The sequence below is a fragment of the Diadema antillarum genome, unplaced genomic scaffold, assembly GCF_040938485.1.
Source record: "Diadema antillarum isolate AM-2024a unplaced genomic scaffold, OU_Dant_1.0 scf00000034, whole genome shotgun sequence".
Taxonomy (NCBI): domain Eukaryota; kingdom Metazoa; phylum Echinodermata; class Echinoidea; order Diadematoida; family Diadematidae; genus Diadema; species Diadema antillarum.
Genome location: NW_027270923.1, coordinates 787,488 through 808,461, shown reverse-complemented (window position 1 = coordinate 808,461; position 20,974 = coordinate 787,488). Strand labels below are relative to the sequence as shown.

Below are 20,974 nucleotides of genomic sequence, written 5' to 3'. Positions count from 1 at the left end.
TTTATACTAGTATAACACGTGTATATACATATATCTACTTTTTAGTGTAGCCATACGAGTGAGTCATTTTTGTATCGTTACAGCCCTGATGAAGGTCCTAACGGGACCGAAAGCTCGGCAATAAACACGCACATTGACCACTAGCTACGTCCATGATTGCTCTTCTTCTCGCACTGAATATAAATAATGAAGGAGCTACACTGGTGCTGTAAATGGTCGAGACCCCTTCTCGCAGTCTATATACAAGTAATATTATATATATATTTAGAAATCACATCAAATTCAAAAACAATGAATGATCACTAACCCTTCCTTTATTGTGTGTTTGACATTATCGCATTCACAACAGACCCTCTGCTGCAGTACCCCTGTAGGCAGCGAGCTCAGATTATCTTATTGTCTTGTTTACCTTTGCTATCATTTATCTTGTTTTTTGTATTTTTTTTTTGTGGTTTATCTGGAAAGCACTGTTTGTGAGGATGAAGTTTAACGGAGTGGGAGGTGACCTGGCCTACGGACTATACAGTGGTTTCTGGATCGCATATTGCTTACCGGGTATGTGTATCTGAATTTGCGAAGTGAAAGCACTGAGTAAGATTTCTTTTCCTCATATTCATTGCTTTCATTAAGAAGAAAAAGAAGAAGAAAATGACTGTATTCCAAGCTCTTATCAACTAGAGAAATCAAAGTCTTTTTTTTTCTTTGTTTATTGTTGTTTTTCAAGGCATTTCGCTTAGTTTCCTTTCTAAGGCATCTTTATACAGTGTGTTCCTATACAGTGTGTTCCTTTAAAAAAAAAAACAAGCGAAGTTCAAAGGTCAGCTTTGTCAGGAATTCATGGCTTCTTCTAGAGAAATGTTTACTTGAATGTAAAGTCGTTCGTCAGCTTTAATTTGAAACCTTGATTTCGTCACCATTGCCACGGATCACATAGTTAGGGTCCTTCGAAGGCGAAGGATACAAAACCTTTTTTTTTTCCAAGTTTTTTGGTTTGCACGGTACGAAACCAACTTTTATGTACATGTAAGTTTTTGGTTTCATCGTTTGCTTGTTTTTCACACCAAGTTTTAATGATTTAAAATCTCTTGTGAGTACATCATTTAGCTTTTACCTTTTTGTGCACCAAGACCAACACCTGTGAACGACGCTGCATGTCTCGCACTTCTCTTCTTACTGCCTGTCACACCTTTCCGGGCAAGCTGCACAGGCTTTTTGCGGGTAGGGATTTTCCAGCACGCAGCTAATTTTCTGCGAGCAGACAAGGGTTTGGGTTTATTTCGCGTGCGTTCTACCTGTTGGACAAGTGCTACGTTCTAGCAACGGACAACATGCGGGCACTGCAAGATACCTGCGTGGGAGTTGCCTGCGATATGCGGCCGCTACGAGCCTCCTACTGGCGTTCTGCGTGGACCTATGCGGGCAATCCCTGCAATTCACGAGGAGCAATTTTTAAAGGGGAATTCCAGACTATTTTCATAGTTTTACATCATGTAGAACACAGAATCAATAGCTCCATGCATAGATTTGTGGAATTTTTTTGCGGTTCTTGAGCAGAGAAACAATACTTTCAAACACCTCAAACAAATTTTGAGCAAGGAGGATGACATAGGAGGCTCACGTATTTCAGAAATGTAGCATTGTGTTTCTTCCATTACAATAGCGCTCGCTTGCGAGTTCACCTGTGTATAATCTATGCATGCATGCCTTCTTCTTTTGTTTTGCTTCCTTGAGCCCCAACTCATAAATTCTTACAGTGACTCTGCCATGTCATCATTGTTCACTGCAATTTGTTCTAAATTTTGAAAATATTCTTATTCTTCATGCCAATTATCATAAATTCTGAAACTCTGTCCTCAGTACAAAATGTAAAAATCATCCGGAGGTCTCCTGAAACCATGCTCAAGGGCCTGTCACACCATTCCGGGCAAGCCTTGCTTGTGATTTTGACCCGGAGATCCGCGCAGATGACACGCACCCGACAATACTTAGCATGTATCTCACCAGTAGTTGCAAGGAGGTACGCACGCAAGTCTGATTGAACCGCAACCGCAGCATGCTCAAAACTTGTTCCGAGTGAGTCGCGGGGATTGCCAGCAGAGGCTCGTAGCTGCCGCAAATCACAAGCAGTTAACCCGCTGGAAGTACGTATGGTTGCCCGTGGATCTGTGCCTATGCGCCGGACACGCGCGTCATCTGCCGACATTCTACGAGCATAATACGGGTGTTTTAGTGACAATTAATAATAATACTGCTAACATCAGTGTAGCTGATTAGTTCTGGTGGTGTGGAGCCAGCTATACGAGAAATTACACGCATGCTGCGGGTCAATTACTGCCTTTCTGCTGGTTAGTTGAGAGTCGGCTGCGGCCAAGATAATGACATTCAAATTCCTTCATAGAAATAGAAAGGACCTTAACGGGTACTCCGGGGAACAACAGGCGAAATGCGTGCTCCGTAGTGTCATGTGCGAGGACCTCGGGTAGCAAAAAATGTTCTTCTCAAGTCCTTCGAAGAACCGTAATTCTGTGGTACGTAACAATGTTGACGCGAGGAAGGAGTCAAATTCAAGCGAATGGGTTACTTTGTATTGTAGTAAACATTTCGCATGAACAAACCATGTATTCTTGAACTTCGGTTATCTTTCTTTTAAATTGTTTGGTATGTTAGTCCTAAATATTTACACAGGATGAATTTTGAAATTTAAATGAATATCATTGCAATTTAATGTTGGGTAAGAATCTGTATTTCAAATTGTATTATGTATCTTTCGATATATTTTATTGAGGTAGGCCACTTGTAGTCATGTACGTTTTCTTTAACTTTATGTCTACGTAGAACTTTCAGAAGCCTAACCTGATTAGCGGCTTCACTCCTTCCATCGCCAAGCTGCTATGTTGTAACGTCACAGAATTAAAACGCGCTGCCGGTTCTGTCTTCGCCATACTGCATCGGGATGCCGAATTGCTTAGTCCATACGCTAAAACTATCGTCGATGTCTTTCTAAACAAGGAGAGCGTAAGATCGTCACTCGGAAGTAAGCAATACTTACAAAATTACAGGCCTTAATTTTACAAATTCATGATGATATTTTAATGAAAAAATAAAATAGAGGAACTAGGAGTCTCATTCGAATAGGAATTTCAATATGTACATATTCAGTAGATTATTTAACGTAAAGTTGTTATCGGTCAACAAAAATGTGCTGATAATTTGACGTGCTCATGATGCAACCCTTTCAAAAGTCTTTGTTTTGACTTCAGTGAGTTAATTGTTTTAATTATGCATACGTATATATATATTACAAACGAATGTATCCTTTGCAACAAAACGTATAGGGATTTTGCAGTAGAGACTTTCTCCTTTAAAGGGGTTAAGCTTCCTCATTGTGTTTTTTTTTTTCATGATTTAATTCCAAGATAGTAACATCAAGATTTCATTCAAATTGCATTTGTGACTGGGGTGGGGGGAATGAAGAGTTTGATGCCAAACAAGTTAATTCCATTCTCGTTAAGTTGAGATACGTGCGATTAGAGCTGATAAAAATAAAATAATAAGAAATATGGAATACTTTTAATCACAACTTCAAGAATGTCCCTTGTAATGTTACAATTGAGGTACATTGTATCACTGTAAAGGTTTTATTTTACCCTGTTATGGACTTTACAGGCCTACATTGACATGTTTTAAAATGACGCTTACCCCATTATGTGATGATACTCCTCAAATGATTTCATTTTAACATAGAGTAAACTTGAGATTTCTTTATTGTCCGATTTCAATGATGGCATCGCCCCTTATAACTATTTTAAGTCAACCTGAATCTTCTTTTACCTCTTTGTGTATTTTGAGTGCCGATAGGTAGATAAAAATTCTTAGCATTGTACACGCTGTCCACAGTCCCTGGTGCCGAAAGGGTTAGAGAGGCGGAATCCAGGATATACCTTTCCTATGTTGGCCTGCTTTAATCCCAATAATAACTGAAGTAAAATAGATATATGTTAAGTTGAGATATTTGCGATTAAAGCTGCTAAATAACAAAGAAATAACAAGAAAATATTGGATGGTTATAATCATGATTTCTAGAATACTCCTTGTTATGTTACAAGTGAAGTATCACCAGAAAAGGTATCATTTTGCTCAATCTGACAATGGACATACTTTAAAATGTTTAAAGATGGCGCTTAGCCCATTTGCAATGAAACTCTTCATATTCACCTTATTTTCCCTGGACCCATGGATATCTACCTCTTTCTCCGTCCCATCACTGTGTACTCCACCGTTTTTCTCTCCTGTCTAAAATGAATTAGAATGCAGGGGAAGATATTATGGCGTAACTCCCATATCCTATGGTACAAGGTTGTTGAAATAAAGTCGCACTGACATTGTTAAACTCCACGTAAAGTCGCGGCTATTATCATTATTTCACGTATCATGGTTGTTTCTCGACACACAGTGACCCTGAGAGGGCTACTTCAGCATAATCCGGAGGGATTTCTCTCACGCCTTGATGACATTATTGAGAGCATGGACGATATGACATTATGTGATAAGGCAACGCTCTACGTGCTTTTTGATGACGTGGCCAAGAAGAACCCAGAGGTCAAAGAAAGATCGTCACAATAACATTGTCTTTTTTTTTTCTATGTGGCCACATTGGGCCATTGATACTTTCCAATTTCAAATTTTGGTTGCCCGAATTTTGGTAGTCCAAAACACAGGAAAACCTTATAAGCTTCAAAATGAATTCATAAGGATGGTTGATAAATGAAGAGTTTATTTGCAAAAACCGATAAGTCCATTTTTGAAGATTTTGAAGTACGGTCTCTGTCATAAAGTACAAAAAAAATACCTTTTAAATGATATATTGGTCATTACATATAAAGTTACATTTTTGAAGTTATGGTCAAAAGAAGCAAAATTTTTCTTACTATTCTCTTTATTTACTTGATCTTTAATCGCAAATATCTCCATTTGGCAAATATGGACTTATCTTTTTTGCGAACAAACTCTTCTAATATAGATAAAGAGTTCTCTAGACACATCCACAAGTTGTATTTGCCTGTGACAGTTTCGACGACGGGCTGTCATCTTTCTCAAACGATGGTTAATCGGCAACTGATGATTTGGCGCCAATCAGCAATTAAGATTAAGCAATAAGGATTATGAGAACCCCCCACGACATGAACCCGGATGGGCGGGGGGGGGGGGGGGGGGCATACCAACTGTCTGACATTAACGATGGCGCTATCACTCGGATGTCACACCTGAGTTATTGCTTACTGGCGCCAAATCATCAGTTGCCGATTAGCCATCGTTTGAGAAAGATAACAGCCCATCGTCGAAACTGTCACAGGTATATACAACTTTTGGATGTTATTTGGATGTTAATAAGGTATTTTGAATCTTATTGTTGCCCAATAGTTGGCCGAGACAAGTGTATAATTATATAGATGATGACTGGTGGGGGAGGGAACATACCGAATGTTCCACCCGAAGGGTTTGAAATGCTACTGATTGAGGTTATAAGTCCCAAGACGAAGTCGAGGGACTTATAGCTTCCCGAAGTAGCATTTCAAACCCTGAGGCTGGAACGTTGGTACATGTTCCCGACAACAAAAGTCGTCATCTGTTATATCATAAGGGTTAGTCAAATCCCATTAATCTTGCATTTTACGCAGAATTTTCCGTGGAAGCCAGGTTCGCAACGTTAACCACCAGCACAACGCACTCGATCACTCGCGCGGAGCCAAATTCACAGTGCGCGGGTCCTTCAAATCACACTTTCGTACGCATTACAAAAATCGGTCATCTGCTTTTTCATATTGTATGGAAAAGGCAAATTCATCTTATCGATTGCGTGAAAAATAAAGATTATGATCGTTCAATCGTTTGGTATCGTTTGTCATTTGTTACTTGAAAATGTTTTCCCATGGGAAAACATTACAAAAATGTTCTGCCCATAACCAATGTGCCTCCATCACGTGACTGTGTTTAGCCAATCACTAATAGGTATTTGACTAACCCATTTGATATTAATATAATATGGACTGGCCTAGAGGGGGATACGACATCTATTGCATGAACTAGAATTGTATTGCCCGAGTCGAAGACGAGGGCAATACAATTTTAGTGAGGGCAATTAATGTCGTATCCCCCGAAAGTAGACAGTCCATATCATTATTATTACCCATTTCAGGCATCTTGAGCAGTAAAAAAAAAAAACACATTACAATGTAAACTTTGTACAACTTCCTACTTCAGGACAACAATTTTCCACTCGGAGCCAGCTAGAGCTCTACACCACATTGCACGCTACATCCCCATATACACAGGCTAGCTCACTGTACGAGGCGTCCTCTATTTTTACGTGTTAACCTATGGGAATCTGCCCTTCGTCATAAAACCACTCCTTGAAAAACTGTCATCAACAACAAATTTTCCTGACTGGTAGCTCAAGTTCCCGGATGCTATATTCCCCTCGTTTCTAACACGCATATCCCATAGGCGTTTGCCAAAGAGGGGAATATGAGAAATCAACCCCTCTTCTCCCTGCTGGGGCGCAATCCCACTCGTAATAAGAGGGAAATACAATTTCGTAAAACCACAGCTCAGATGCCTGATACGGGTAATAATATTGCGTCTTTGTGGCTACATTGAAACTTAAATTCTTCTCCTTGCGCACTATTTAAAGGACAAGTTCACCTTTATAAACATAAGGATTGAGAGAATGTAGCAATATTAGTAGAACACATCATTGAAAGTTTGAGGAAAATCAGACAATCCGTTCAAAAGTTATGAATTTTTGAAGTTTTTGTGCAGTACCCGCTGGATGAGAAGACTACTGCAGTGTATTAATAACTTAGATGTCACATGCGTACAACAATATAAGGAAAATATAACGAGAATTTCACAAAATTCCATCTTTTGAAAAAAATACACATTCCCCTGACTCGTTACCGACAAATGTTATGGGTAATATTATTCCCCCTGCCTTAAAAGAGGCAAGTCAAGTGCTCTTTTATTATGCGAAAAAGTGAAAATATGTTGAATTTTCTTTTACATTTTCTTTATACTGTTGTACGCATATGACTCACAAGCTGTAGTAGTCTCCTCATCCAGCGGTTTCAACACAAAAATTTAAAAAATTCATAACTTCTGCATCGATTGTCCAATTTTCCTCAAACTTTCACTGATGTGTTCTACTAATATTGTTGCATTTTCTCAATCCTTATGTTTATGAAGGTGAACTTGTCCTTTAATCATTTAAAATCTAGTGTGGCTGGTTCTTTTCCTATGTTAAAGTTTTGTACAGCATGGTTTGCACATGATCAGTATTTGAAACAACAAGCAAAAACATTAATTTTATTTCTTGGTTTGCGCTTGGCACTCTGGTTAGAAATTAAATTACTCTTGGTTAGCTCATTTCAACAGGATGTAGTGTCAAAGAATCTTGCGCCATTGTGTTCTTCTCCCACTTTTCTTTGCTGAAAAATATGAACTTGTAACGTCAGACACTCGCAACACCCAGTATAAGTTCTTAATTGACCAGAAGGTATCCTCTGAAAATTTCCTTGTGACATTCCCTGAAAGCGCCATACCCACGTCAAGCTCGAATCTCTTCTCCAAAAGGTCCTAGGCTTTGTTCATTATCATTTTTATCTCGTAGAAAATGCTTTGGCAAGAACTATATTCCGAAGGATTCAGGATCGTTATGATTTCATAATTGATCGTGTCATAATATATGTGAACGTATTTACACCCATGGGAGAAGAGAACAGATATCTTTTTTTCTTTTAGCGTAAAAGGAAAATGATTTCATACAACCACGTATGATGCAAGTTCTGGTTCATCCAGGTCACGTTCAATAATGGTACAAAATTCAATGATTGCATCTGGACTTATTGTTTTAATTTCGATCCTGGACGCTTCATCGGCTCGCCTGATTTGGTGGTGGGAAACGCCATTGCCGAGTTCTTCCTATTACAGTGTTGTACACCTCGGAAGAGATTGCGTCTCAGTCCCCAAATTTTATTAAGGGATGAGTTTTCAGAGGTTATGTAGACGGCTTCCTGGACGCACCTCTCAAACCAACGAGGCTCCTTGTCCACAATGAGCACATCTTTATCTTTGACGTTCTGTTTAGCTGTCTTTAAATAGGGGAAGACGGTCGAATCGTTGGCCAGTGTTCCTGGTCTTCGATGTTGATATCATCGCTTATGTCATAGCGGCTGCTTGGTTTCACCCTTCTCTTGCCAACTCTCTCCTTGACATCGAATGACGTAGACGATGTTATTTTCGTTTGCCTTTGGAACTTTATCCTTCGGATGAACAAGTTCCCGTTTAAGTGCACTGCTAGCCGGTTTGAAGTAGACGGAAATATGGTAGCATGAAAGGATCCGTTGGAATCTTTTTTTTTCTCCAAAAGTCAGTTGACGTAGAGCACAGAGACACCTATGCTTAGACTCGGTCTTGCTGTTGCTCTGCTGGACGTGTTCATTGTGCCGATGTTGACTTGAGTGAGTGGATAGCTTTTTCCATATTCCATCCGTGGTAATCACACAAACGAAGTGCTTATAATTATGTTTTAAGCTCCTTCTGCTTTGCTCCCTCCGAAGACGGAATTAAGTAGCCCTGTGAAACAAACTTCTTGCCTGTCACTCCCAGTTTGTGAATGACGAGATGGTGTGGGAATCACAAGAAGTATTGATCCGTATTATGGGTGGCTTTCCATCGGACCGATGACAGGTGCGTCTTCGATGGTGATAAGACAATCTAGGAACGCTAGTTGATTATCATTTTCTTTGTCAACCGTGAACTTGATACAAGGTTCGCAGTTGTTGATGTGTGCAAAGAAAGTGTTTAGGTCTGCAGTCTTAATCTTGACCCAGGTGGCTATCATCCACATACATAAAACCAATGAGAGGATGAATTGCCGGATAATAAACTCAGAGCTACGTCTTCAAATCTTCCAAGTACAGGTTGGCAAGAACTGGCGAGATGGGAGAGCCCATTGCACATCCATGTTTCTGTTTGTAGGAAGTGTCTTCAAAGATGAAATAGGTTGTGGACAAGCAGAGTTCCAGCAAGTGACAAATTTCATCTGGATTGAGTTTGGTTCTTGAGGTGAGGCTAAGGTCTAGAATAATTCGTTTGCGAACTGTCTCTATGGCCCTCTACGGCGGACCGCTAATGAAACGCTAGGAAAACTCGTTCCTAGATTGTCTTACCATCACCAAAGAAAAAGGTACGCTCCTTTTCCACAGGAAAGTTACCCATTACTGATCAATATCTCCTGGTTGACTCTTGTCACCCTCATTCACAAACTGGGAGTGGTTAGAGCTTTGTTTCAGAGGGCTTTCTACATTCCGTCTTCTGAGGAAGCAAAGGGAAAGAGCATAAAGAATAAGCACTCCGCGTGTATGGTTATCCCGGATGGAGTATAGAAAAAAGGTATCCACCCACACAAACGTCAACATCGGCACAATGAACACGTCCAGGAGAGCAGCAGCATCGGAGCATTGATATCTTTGTGCCCGACGTCAACTGACTTTCTTCAACAACAACAAAAAAAAAAAAATCCAACGGATCCTTTCAGGCTACCGTATTTGATCCCGTCTACTTCAAACCGGCTAGCACACTTATACAGAAACTTGTTCATGCGAAGGATAAAGTTCCAAAGGCAAACAAAAGTAACACCGTCTACGTCATTCGATGTCAAGGAGAGGGTGCTAAGAGAAGGGTGAAACCAAGCAGCCACTACATAAACGATGATGTCAACATCGAAGACCAGGAACAATGGGCAACGATTCGACGATCGTCTTCTCCCATCTGAAGACAGCTAAGCAGAACGTCAAAGATAAAGATGTGCTCATTGTGGACAAGGAGCCTCGTTGGTTTGATAGGTGGGTCCGGGAAGCCGTCTACAAAGAACAAATTAGCCAAGTTGTCAAGCAGTAGCAAGAAAGAAAAAAAAAAGTGAATTACCTATACAAATAGAGCGAAAACAAAATGAAAATATTTGATTCCGACTGTATATTTTGCGCAGGCCCTCGAGGCCCATATAGATGTTGTGCTGAAGGATATTTCAGATGCCGCCCTGTCTTTCATGAGCTTCATGGTCGTGTCAGAACTATCACTCCACTACCCGAAGCGATTCGAAAACCATCTATATAGGTGCATCAGAATATGGGAGCAGAACCCTAACGTCACCGCATTCGCGTCCAAGATCGTAGCAAGTGTGGGTCGCATCAGCAAGGTTAGTCTGTGAGCTATATAGCACATGAGCTTTTAACGTATGTTAGACTCAGGGAAAGGTTATACTGTGCATTTCCGATAAAATGAAGTCCTCGCGACTTCGAAAGATGTGAAATACACGTTTTGTGCGTGTTGAAGAAAGCGTTGCCATGATAACCGCAATTTTCAAAAAAAAAACCTTGTGGAGCGAACTACTTCCACAGTATTAAATCAAGTTTTTCCAAATTTGGTATAGCTATGCACGACACTCTATGGGTTTGTACAAGACAGGGTGTTGCTATGGTAGTTGCATATTTCCTTGAAAATCATGTGGAGTGAAGTACTTTACAAATGTGAAGCAATTGAAATCAGATTTGATCGACAGTTTGGCATTGAAGAATAAATGTGGAGACCTGATTTTTTTTTGTTTTTGCTAGACAATGCGTTGTCATGGTAATCACAATTTTATCAAAACCTTGTGACATTTGGGGATTTCTATATAAACTTGGGATAAACAAGAAAGAACACGACAGACCTGATCGAACTAGCAAGGTGGGCCCTATTCACGAGGTATTACACACACAAAAACACACACATACGCACACATACACACACACATAATCTTTTATTAAACCCTGGTTCAATTCTTTTTCATAGGAGTCTTAAATGGTGGAGCGGGGGTATCAATCACCTTCAATGATAGTTCTAGTTTTGTTAGTTCAGCAGTTGGTAACTAGTCATTGTTTATGGGGTTATACCAACTAAAAGCTCTACTTATTAGTAGTGTCCACCACTCCGAGAACTTTGTTTTGATATTGGTCACAAAAGTCACAAAATCTATTGTATTTCAGTCCACAGTATTTCCCTTAACTACAATGTTGTACTGATTTTATGTTATTAAAATATATGTTCACATGCCTTTACTGTTGCAATTGCATTTTGTTGGAATGAAGGAAAAGGAATAAACTGAAATGAATAATACACGGCAGAAAATTTGGATAATTTCCAGAGAGGTAATCTCCTAACGCTTAATACCTTCCCATACTTGCAGAAACACGCAGACATGAGCCTTAAGATCCTATTCGGTAAGCTTGGAACCATCGACCCAATGTTCACCAGCGTGATCCTGATGGAAGCGAAGCGGGTGGCTCAGGCTTATAAGGAGTCTATGGAGCCGTACAGACCACAGATAGAGAAACTGAAGACGTCCCAACAGATGGACGTTCTCGAAGTGTCACAATCCATATTGGATTTCCTCGATGACGAAAGGTTTATATTTTTACTGTGGTTTTTCTCTTTAGGGCCTACCTCTCAAAGTAGTAAAATAAATGTGAAGTCAGTGAAATGTTAAAATATAGAAAGTGTAAAAAAAAAAGAATAATGTTAGTTTAACACATTGGTATGCGATTCGAGACAAATCTGACCATCCACTAAAGAGCTATAATCATGTGTGGTGTTTAGGTTTTTTGTCGTTTTTTATCCATATGTTGTCATTTCTCAATAGAAAGGCTACTACTGTTCACAATGCCGCGATCATGACAATAGTAAAGCAATAAAAAGATGATTTTTAAGACAATTTCAAAGACAAAATGGAGAACATTTATTGTATTTCTATAGTATGGTAAAAGAGCGATTCACTTACCTTCTTCAGTGATATTATCAGGATTGGTTCTGTTCGTAACATAACAGATTTAAGTAGCAATTCGAGGAATGTGTGCTTTCCACTTATGAAATGAACAAACCTCGGAGACAGCATGAATGTAACAGATACAAAAATATTTTGGCACCCATTGTAAAATCATTTTTCCAACGTACATTTGGGTCCGTCTCTCGTCTACAGTTTGCAAAGCCTAAGTGAGAACCCCGAGGGGCAGAGAGAGGACATCGATACCCTTGACGCACTCGTGCCTTGTACTGACGAAAATATGAAAAGGCTGGACGAGACCGTGGAGCACCGCGGTGACGAGATCAGGGACGTGAAGACCGACGTCCACTATCAGGGAGAGAAGCTCGAGGAATTGACAGTGGTCGTCGACGACACAGTCGAGAAAGTCGATGAGATCGATCATAAAGTGAGCGGTACTCTATCAAACCAGTACTGCCTTAATTCGTGCTTTGCTTATACATATTTTCAAATATAGACTATGATCACTAGATGGACATAGACGTATGAACATCCTGCAACTACCATATCTTCCCAGTTTTTAACCGAGAAAGAAGACTTGCCTTTTGAATTTCTCTTCGTTAGTTGATTCTAGTTTCGATAGCATCGACGAATTTGGTTAACCACATTGTTAAACTATTAATGGCAGAATGCAACTTTTCGGTTTTCTGACGATATCTGATGTTACTTTTGCATACAGAACAATTTCTCTAAGAGGGATTTGCAAAGCTTAGTATCAACCATAAGCCAGTTGTCGTATGTAAGCTATGAGGAGGAAGGAGCGGATAGATGTGCGCAATAGAAGCACCAAAATATATATGACTGCATTCAGTTTAACGAATATTTGTATCAAATTTCAGTAAACAATTGACATGTGATGATGTAACTATATTAGCTTTCATGGTAATCACGCTCACTGCATTCTTTATAAATAAACGCTTTTATCCAGACGATCACCAACGCGCCAAAATGGTTCCGCGATGTCTCCAAACTCCTCAATCCGAAGCATGAGCACGACTGGCGGTTCCTCGCTATTCGACTAGGATACTCGGGTGAGGATATCCGTAACTTGGCTCTATCCACGGATCCGACAATGGCAATCTTGACAGAACGGTACAGCACACACAAAAGCAGTGACGCAACGTTCGCCATCTTGAGTGCTCTGAAAGACATAGGACGATCAGATGCAGTGGAGATTATCACACAAAGTCTAGAGGAGGCAGGTAAATCAGTGTTTCCACTTGCTACAGTATATTACTCGAATTATCCTGTTTTTCTCTCACTTTTTCTCTCATGGGGAGCCATGATGTGTCATTACTACAAGTCTCTCAAGAAAAACAGACCTAACTGCGAAAGGTGTTACTGCTGCATCATGTCCGATCGCAACGCTTTCTGAAAGACTTTGAGACAGTACAGTCCGACCTCTCCCATCCGGCCTTCATTTATTCGGATCTCTCTCTTTTGTCCGGATGCGATCTCGGCGTGATTTATTCCATTGTAATAATTACGAGAAAAGGGAAATTTCAGTCTCAAATAAAATTTCTACACACACTCACATGAATTACAAGTTATTCCCAACATAATCGACAAACATTTACATCTAATTTTCATTTTTATAATATGCATTCATTTACTTCCGCAAATCACCGCAAGAACACGAATTTGAAACTTTTAATTTAAATCAGGGCAGGCCTACGGTACAGGTGATCATTCATTGAGACGTCAAAAGACGTTACATCGAGATATTACAAGACGATTCTGAACGCTTTCCAGCTGATAACCTACTATTTGGCAGGGAGCTGCATACATTAAACATTGTGTCTAACACTAATCCTAATCCTAATCCTGAACCTTATCCTAACCGTCACCCAAACTGTAACCCTAAACTTAACCTTAAAGGGACACAGTCCTCACGAAATTTAAAAAAATATGTTGTTGTTGGTACCTCCAATGAACTACTTTCACCAAAAACAAACTTTAAAATCACCAAATAAGCTCGTACATTTTGGTTGAAAAAGTGTGACTCTGCATGGTGAATATGCTAATGAGCAAGTCTTGGCGGAGAGTCATACGTCGTCGATGCACAACTCTTCCCAGCCGTGTTCTGCTCGTTATCCGTACGCTCCCTAGTTTACCCGGATGCATGAAGACGTCGGTGGCTACTCCGACTCGTATTTGACATTGTTTCTACGTTGTGTGTGTGTGTGTGTGTGTGTTTGTGTGTGTGTGTGTATGTATTGTGTATTATATTCGCACGTGTGGACGGTACAACTAGATGATAGATCTACGGTAGATACGCGTACGCACCCCGTACGCGGTTTGCCCTTCGTACTTTTCCAGTCTCAAGCGCAGCTGCAGCCCTACCTGTCGCCGCTCATGCATGTTCTATAGTACGTACAGAGTGTACATATTTGTAGGCAGAAACGATTCTACACAGGCCTGCTAGTACACTACAGGGGCGACCGCATTCAGCGTCGTCTGGTCAGGCTATCTTACATCAGTAGTTTTGCTCGAATCGTGCAGAAAATTTCCCAGGAAAATCCTTTTTTCCGTCCCAGACCAACAAAAGTATCGTGAAAGGTGAGCTGTATGGCTGGGAAATATCGGTACAACAATGCCGAACATAAGAAACTTAGGGCCTACAAAATCTCGAAATCGTGTTGTGACCTACCTGTGCGTGGACAATTTGCGAAGCGATGTTTTTACGTGGACCGGCAGGCTGTGGCCCTCGGTTATAAACCGAGAAAACTCCTGAAACCAGATGCAATCCTGACCATTTGCTCACATGAGTTATAAAACAGAAACACCTCGAGCATCGACTTCGAAGAGAACCGAGGGAAAAAAGCGTAGAGAGGTAAGGAAAGTGGCTAGCTATGTTTAATTTACCGTGGGCCTGCAGCCGGGGTTGGACTGCAGTACAGTGCCACTGAGCTAGCTGCTGCCAGTGCCGACTGGACATGCACGGCAAAGTGGAGCGAAATCATATCCCTACGACCCCCTGTGTTTACCCTTCCCGGCTCACGTCATATTTTTTTTTTTCGAGGAAAGGCGATTATCTGACTACTTACAGAAATATTGAGATACAAACAATATTTTCTTTGAAGAATTCGACTCTCTCATGCACAGGTTATCTTCGGTTTGAATGCCAAAATCGACTGGACGGAGTCAAGTGTACTGTGTATGTATACATTGGTATGGTAAGGATTTGCGCGCGAGAGTGGTTTCTACGCTAAGAAGTATGCAACACGGACGGAAGCTAGAAAACGACCGTGCCTATTTGATGTCAAGTTCATGGTATATTTGGTTTAAAAATACATATAAATTTATGTTTACAATATTAATTTTTCGTAAATTATATATATCTAAGCTTGAAATATTTTGTTTGAAATTATAAAACCACAAACTTTCACATTATATGATAAAATTGCAACTAATCATTTGAACAGTTAAATTGGTTTTTAGAGGCACGGCTGTCAACTTGGTGAGTAGGGCATGCACTACGTAGCATCTTTTTGCCGGCTCTTTCACGATCGCTTGCAGGAATTATTTTTCAAAAATCGCGTACGGAGACAATTTTTGATGTCCAAGTGTATAGATTGGTGAAAGTTTATATTTTTTACTCTTCTTAATTATCAGTACAGTGAAAATCTCAGGACTGCTTCCCTTTAACCCTAGACCTTAATCTAATGTTATCACTTACCAGTGTTTAGTCGGGGAGGGGGAAATGATTTTCCTAATACGCACCAAATCTGAATGTAATATTCCATACCGAGCTACAAATACGGAAAATTCCAAGGGATAATATTTTGTGAAAGAATGCAAACAATTCGGCTTTTACGTTCACATTCTCTTTGACAGACAAAATAATTCTTCAAGCCCAAACCGACAAGTCCGGAAAAACACCTGTCATTTTCCTCAGCTACCAGTGGGACCACCAGCCCGAGGTGGAAGCTATCAAGAACCACCTGGAGATGGCGGGATTCCCTTGCTGGATGGACATCCACCAGATGGGAGGAGGAGACCAGCTGTACGATCGCATCAACCAGGGGATGAGGTCTGCCAAGGTGGTCCTCTGCATGGTGACGGAGAAGTATTCTGGTTCGGAGAACTGCAAAAAGGAGGTAGGAATTCTAAAATGCGATGAATAAGTTTCTTGTTAACACGAATGTACGTCACGCGTCCGCACAACGAGTCACACATTCAACGAGTCATTCAACCCACGAGTCATGCAGCCCACGATATATAGAGCAATACAGCCCACTAGTCACACAACCCAGGAGCTACACACTAAGCGAACAAGGACCACCAGGTTGACATCAAAGAACACAGGCCCAAGAGCTATACTATCTACCAACTCAACACTTGGCAAAGAAGGCCCATGATTCCGACACTCATAGAAAAAGAGGCACACGAACATTACATCACGGGGCTTAATAGACTTAGGTGTCTGTCTTATGGACCTTGCTTGCTCGTGACGGACTCATGGGCCTTATCTACCTAGTATCAGACCCACGGATCTTTTTTTATGTATTGTCGAGCTCACGGGCTGTATGACTCGTTGGCTGTATGACGCATGGGCTGTATGACCCATGGGCTCTACGACTCATGGGCTGTATGACTTGTGGGCTATATGACTCATGGACTTCTTTTTTTCAATGTCGAGCTAGTGGGCCATATTATGGGTGTCGGTATCGTGGGATGACCACGTTAATGCACAACCTTTGGCTGATTTGTTTTCAGTCAGTTGCCACCCTGTGTACAAAATAATGTACTTGTAAGATCACAAATGCTGGTCTATACAAACACATTTGTACAGAGGGTGACAATTTATAAAGGGAAATCAGCCATAAAACATAGGCCCTATTCACCCCTGGGCATTAGTAATCCATTCCTTATGACAACGAGATACGTGTCATTGTTGGTGAAGGAAGACACTATAATATAATCGGAACTTTAATTCCCATTAGACACGTAAAGACGATAGTTATAAACATCTGGATATTGAAGCACGTCAATCGTTGAACAGAGTTATTATCATTGTTTTTTGTTGTTGACTCATTTTCTTACAAGGCGACCTTAGCTAATCATCTGAACCATCCAATCATTCCGATTCTCATCGAAAGGACTCCCTGGCCACCAGCGGGCGCTTTGGCCATGCTTTTTGCTCAGCTTCTGTACATTCAGTTCTATAATGAGAAAGAGTATGTGAGGGGAGAGAAGTTTTGGGATGACTCGAAGTTCTTCGAACTCCTTGGTCAGATCTCGTACCACGTCAACCCGGTCGAAAGCATGGTAACCGATGGTAAGTGTTGCTCATCGAAGGGAAAAGGCAGTAAGTATGAAAATATGTCATTATGTGTTCAGATTTATATCTACAGTAAAGTATAGATAGATAGATAGAGACAATATTATCTGTTCCAGCTTCACCATTTCTTTCATTTATTGACGTCTACTAGCAGTATTAAAGGGGATTAAGGTTTTTGAATTTTTGCCAAATACAGTTCTGAGAGCAATTAAAACGTATTTGATGAAAATCGATTTTAAAACAGCTGAGATATCCAGAAACAAAGAGTTCCTAAAAGAAGGGTGAGACCAACCTTTTATTAGGACCACTTTGTTTTACTTTTTGTGTGTGGATATTTTACCAATCTCAAAACCGATTTTCATCAGATAAACTTTCAACTCCTCTTAGAATTATATGCTCTTTAATATTTCATATGAATAGTTTCTAATCATTTCGCAAAAAAAGGAAGAAAATAAGCTAACACCTGCATCCCACTATCAACCAAAAACTACCATTCCTTTAAAAAATGTCCATGACCATAATTATGATTACCATAACCATCATCATTAGTATGATCCTAGTCATTTTTTTCTGTCAGTGATGTCATGAACTTGACTCAGTTTCACTTAAAGCCGTCATCTTCAGCAAAACTGCAATTAACAAAACTACAATCACCCCAACGTCTCACTTCAACAGTTCTAACAAACCTTCTTTTTTTCCCATTCAGAGTACCGGAACTGGGTCCCTAAAGTAGACGACAAACCCGTCAAAATGAAGGAAGTTGAAGAAACAACGTCACCTGACAGCCCGAATACCTCTGCTACGGTAGGGCCTACGAACCATTGGAATGCAGAATTGCAGAACTCTAAAGAAAAGTTCATTTGAACCGTGGATTTATGTCACAGTGAGATTGAAATTGTATTTATGCTAGATCGTATGACCAATTGAAGCACTTTTATGACCGTAAGTAGTTACGATGAATTCAAATCAAAAGGAAAGTTTGTGATCCAAAGTGATTGAGATGATATTCGAAAGAAAAATGAAATATGCTTCCAGCAGCCTTTGATGATATCGTATTCTTAATTGGCAAAAAAAAAAAATAGATAAATAATGAAAGTCACACAGATTTCAAAAAGTAACCTCATTGTCTTACCCAATAGGAGTCTGAGGAACATCCTTCTGTTTTCATCTCGTACCAATGGGACAAACAGCCGGAAATCAAGAGACTGTTCTCACGTCTTACCAATCTAGGCTACCACTGCTGGCTGGACATCAATCAGATGGGTGGTGGAGATCCACTCAACCACAAGATTGACGAGGGGATCAGGAATGCAAAGGTATGTCGGACCGATACCAGGTTTATTGATGAGTGATAGTGATCCACTAACACCAGTGCTGCCGAATTTCGCTTTAGGGCAAAAAAAAAAAAATGTCATTTTCATGGTTGTTATGCAAGGGCATTGAAAATACTTGGGGAACTTTTGCAACTATATTTGTGTGGATCTATTACCTCTTCTGGTGTATGTGTGTGTGTGTTTTCGGTAATATATTTCATGTGCTCTTCTCGCAATCACCTTTTTTTTTATCCATTGAAGAAAAAATAATGTCGTAACAAGACAAAAATCTTAAGAGTGCATCTCCATAATAAAATCTTAGTATGTCATACAAAAAATTATTTTGATCAGAAGAAAAATTGATTCCTCTACAACATCAACACATTTGAAAAAAAAAAATCCTCTACAACATCAACACATTAATTTTGAAAAAAAAGGAAAATACGATAATTGTACCACACCAATGACTGTGCTATAGAAGGCATAAGTAAGAGTGTTGTGCTTCTCGATCTTTAACAGGTCGTAGTGTCTTGCGTCACACCAAAATATGCCCTCTCCGCCAACTGTCGCCGTGAGGTGAGTCTGTCCGACACCTTACAGAAACCCATCGTGCCTCTACTCATGGAGCAGATGCCATGGCCGCCAGAAGGACCAATGAGCATGTCTTTCACTCAGCTGCTCTACATCGACTTCACCAAAGAAGCAAGCCAAGCCAACTTCGACGACGAAAAGTTCGACGAACTCGTTCTGAAGATCCAAGAGAATGCTCAGCCGACGCTTGAGACACAAACGGAAGTGGAGCCCTTGGAGCCACAAGAGGCAGAAGATGGTACATCAACTGATAACTCAAATTCGCCCTGGATGGGCTGCACTGGTTCTGGAAAAAAAGTCAATGGATTGTCGTCGATCTGTCTTATCATGTAATAACGCCATTCTTTCTCACGGAAAGAAATGATCTAATTGCTCGCTGGGACATTTTCTTTCTGAGCAATATACTGACATCACATGTCGGCCTATGTTACTGCTCTCTACAGTGCTTTTCAATACATCTCTTTGCTCTCTTTAAATAACAATTTTAGTGAAAATTTTGAATTAAAGAATGTCTTCTAATGTACACATTGATACGTCGTAAGAACTCGGCCTGTACGTGTTTGAATTGCTGGCTGTAGTTTTGCGATTGCAATTCAATTCAAGTATACTTTATTTCCATCCAACAAAATTTCAAAATCATAAAATAAGGGATGCAAAAGTATGCACATTTGAATGAGGCATAATACGAAGACATGTATGTTAGCTGAAAAGAAATTTCGAAAGAGAATTGGACGCTACACGAGACTGTATTACCTATCAAAGATGTGTACAGATCACTGTTGTGTTAAACATTTACACTTGAATTAAAGAAGGATATTAATATGGAATATTGTAGGTAGAGAATAAAGACAAGTAGAATAAGAATGGAGGGAAACTTTTTTTTCCATACGGCGGAAGATGAACTTTTAAGTTGACCGGAAAGAAAAGAAACCAAAGCAAAACGAAAAGATGCTTTCGTTTTGCTTGGCTGCTGATACATAACGTCTTGGGTGTATCATTCATTGTACGTGTCAACTTTAGTTTCCTTTTCGGGGTGATCGAAAAATGGACCTCGTGTAGGCTTGTAATTAGCAATGGAGGTTTTTTTTTTTTTTTTTGATAGAGCTGGGGCAGGTAAATAGAGGTTGCGATGCTCGAGCGGTAGGAGTTTGGAAGAGATTCGTTTATATCGACATGCATCAATCCAATGCAGTGCCTTAAGAAAATGAGTAGTATTCTTCTCTTTAGTATTAAAAGTAGTAGATTTCTATCAGTAAAGTAGTGGTTTCGGAGCTGAGTTTTGAAGGCGTTGTAATGAGACTGCATTTTTCAGGGGAACATCACTTGTGTATTCACAGTTATCAAGTTGGGTTTTTTTTTATTACCTTTCGTCTGTAAGGGGATGTATAGAGTTTGCAACAACAAAAAAATAACGGAATCCAATGACAAGGGATGTGTGTTGCCAATCGACACACGAAAGACTATATCTGCATCAAGCTTAGTGAAATGTCCCGAGTGGTAACATAATTATATTGTCATGTATATTTACGTCTTTGTTTACACAATCGTCTTGATTTCACTGTTTAACTTTAACTGGCTATCCCTAAACACTATGATACTTATCAACGAGGGGTCAATGTCCACTCTTACCTTTGTCATCACCGCTTCCAAACATTTTGAATTCACTTTCACAATAGTATGTGTAAAGATGTTTGTCCCTAGGAGAATAACTTTAGGAGCCATGTAATAAATTAACGCAGTCATGATGTTATTATTTTTATCGACTTTTTGGTTCCTGGTAAACTTGACTCCCTCACCTCTTACCATGTGAAATACATTGTTTAGTAGAACTGTAAAAAGCTGAGCTTGTTGTCCGTGGCTTTTTTCACC

The 20,974-nt window shown here is 40.0% G+C and overlaps 1 protein-coding gene across 1 annotated transcript; it reads left to right on the top strand.

Moving 5' to 3' along the window:
* The first annotated feature begins 1,990 nt into the window (after positions 1-1,990).
* On the top strand, positions 1,991-19,438 carry LOC139743463 (uncharacterized). Its single transcript, XM_071653947.1, has 12 exons — positions 1,991-2,017; positions 2,836-3,034; positions 4,454-4,599; positions 10,046-10,255; positions 11,285-11,502; positions 12,074-12,305; positions 12,846-13,119; positions 15,755-16,017; positions 16,967-17,198; positions 17,908-18,005; positions 18,341-18,517; positions 19,034-19,438. Exons 1-12 carry the CDS (start codon positions 1,991-1,993, stop codon positions 19,436-19,438), a joined length of 2,481 nt encoding a protein of 826 aa, XP_071510048.1.
* Positions 19,439-20,974: the final 1,536 nt, after the last annotated feature.

Bases quoted from the DNA above. Each gene is read 5' to 3' on its own strand.
- LOC139743463 (XM_071653947.1), top strand. From the start codon at position 1,991: ATGTATCTCACCAGTAGTTGCAAGGAG. The intron at 2,018-2,835 runs GTACGCACGCAA...ATGTCTACGTAG, and splicing joins TCACCAGTAGTTGCAAGGAG to AACTTTCAGAAGCCTAACCT. The intron at 13,120-15,754 runs GTAAATCAGTGT...TCTCTTTGACAG, and splicing joins ACAAAGTCTAGAGGAGGCAG to ACAAAATAATTCTTCAAGCC.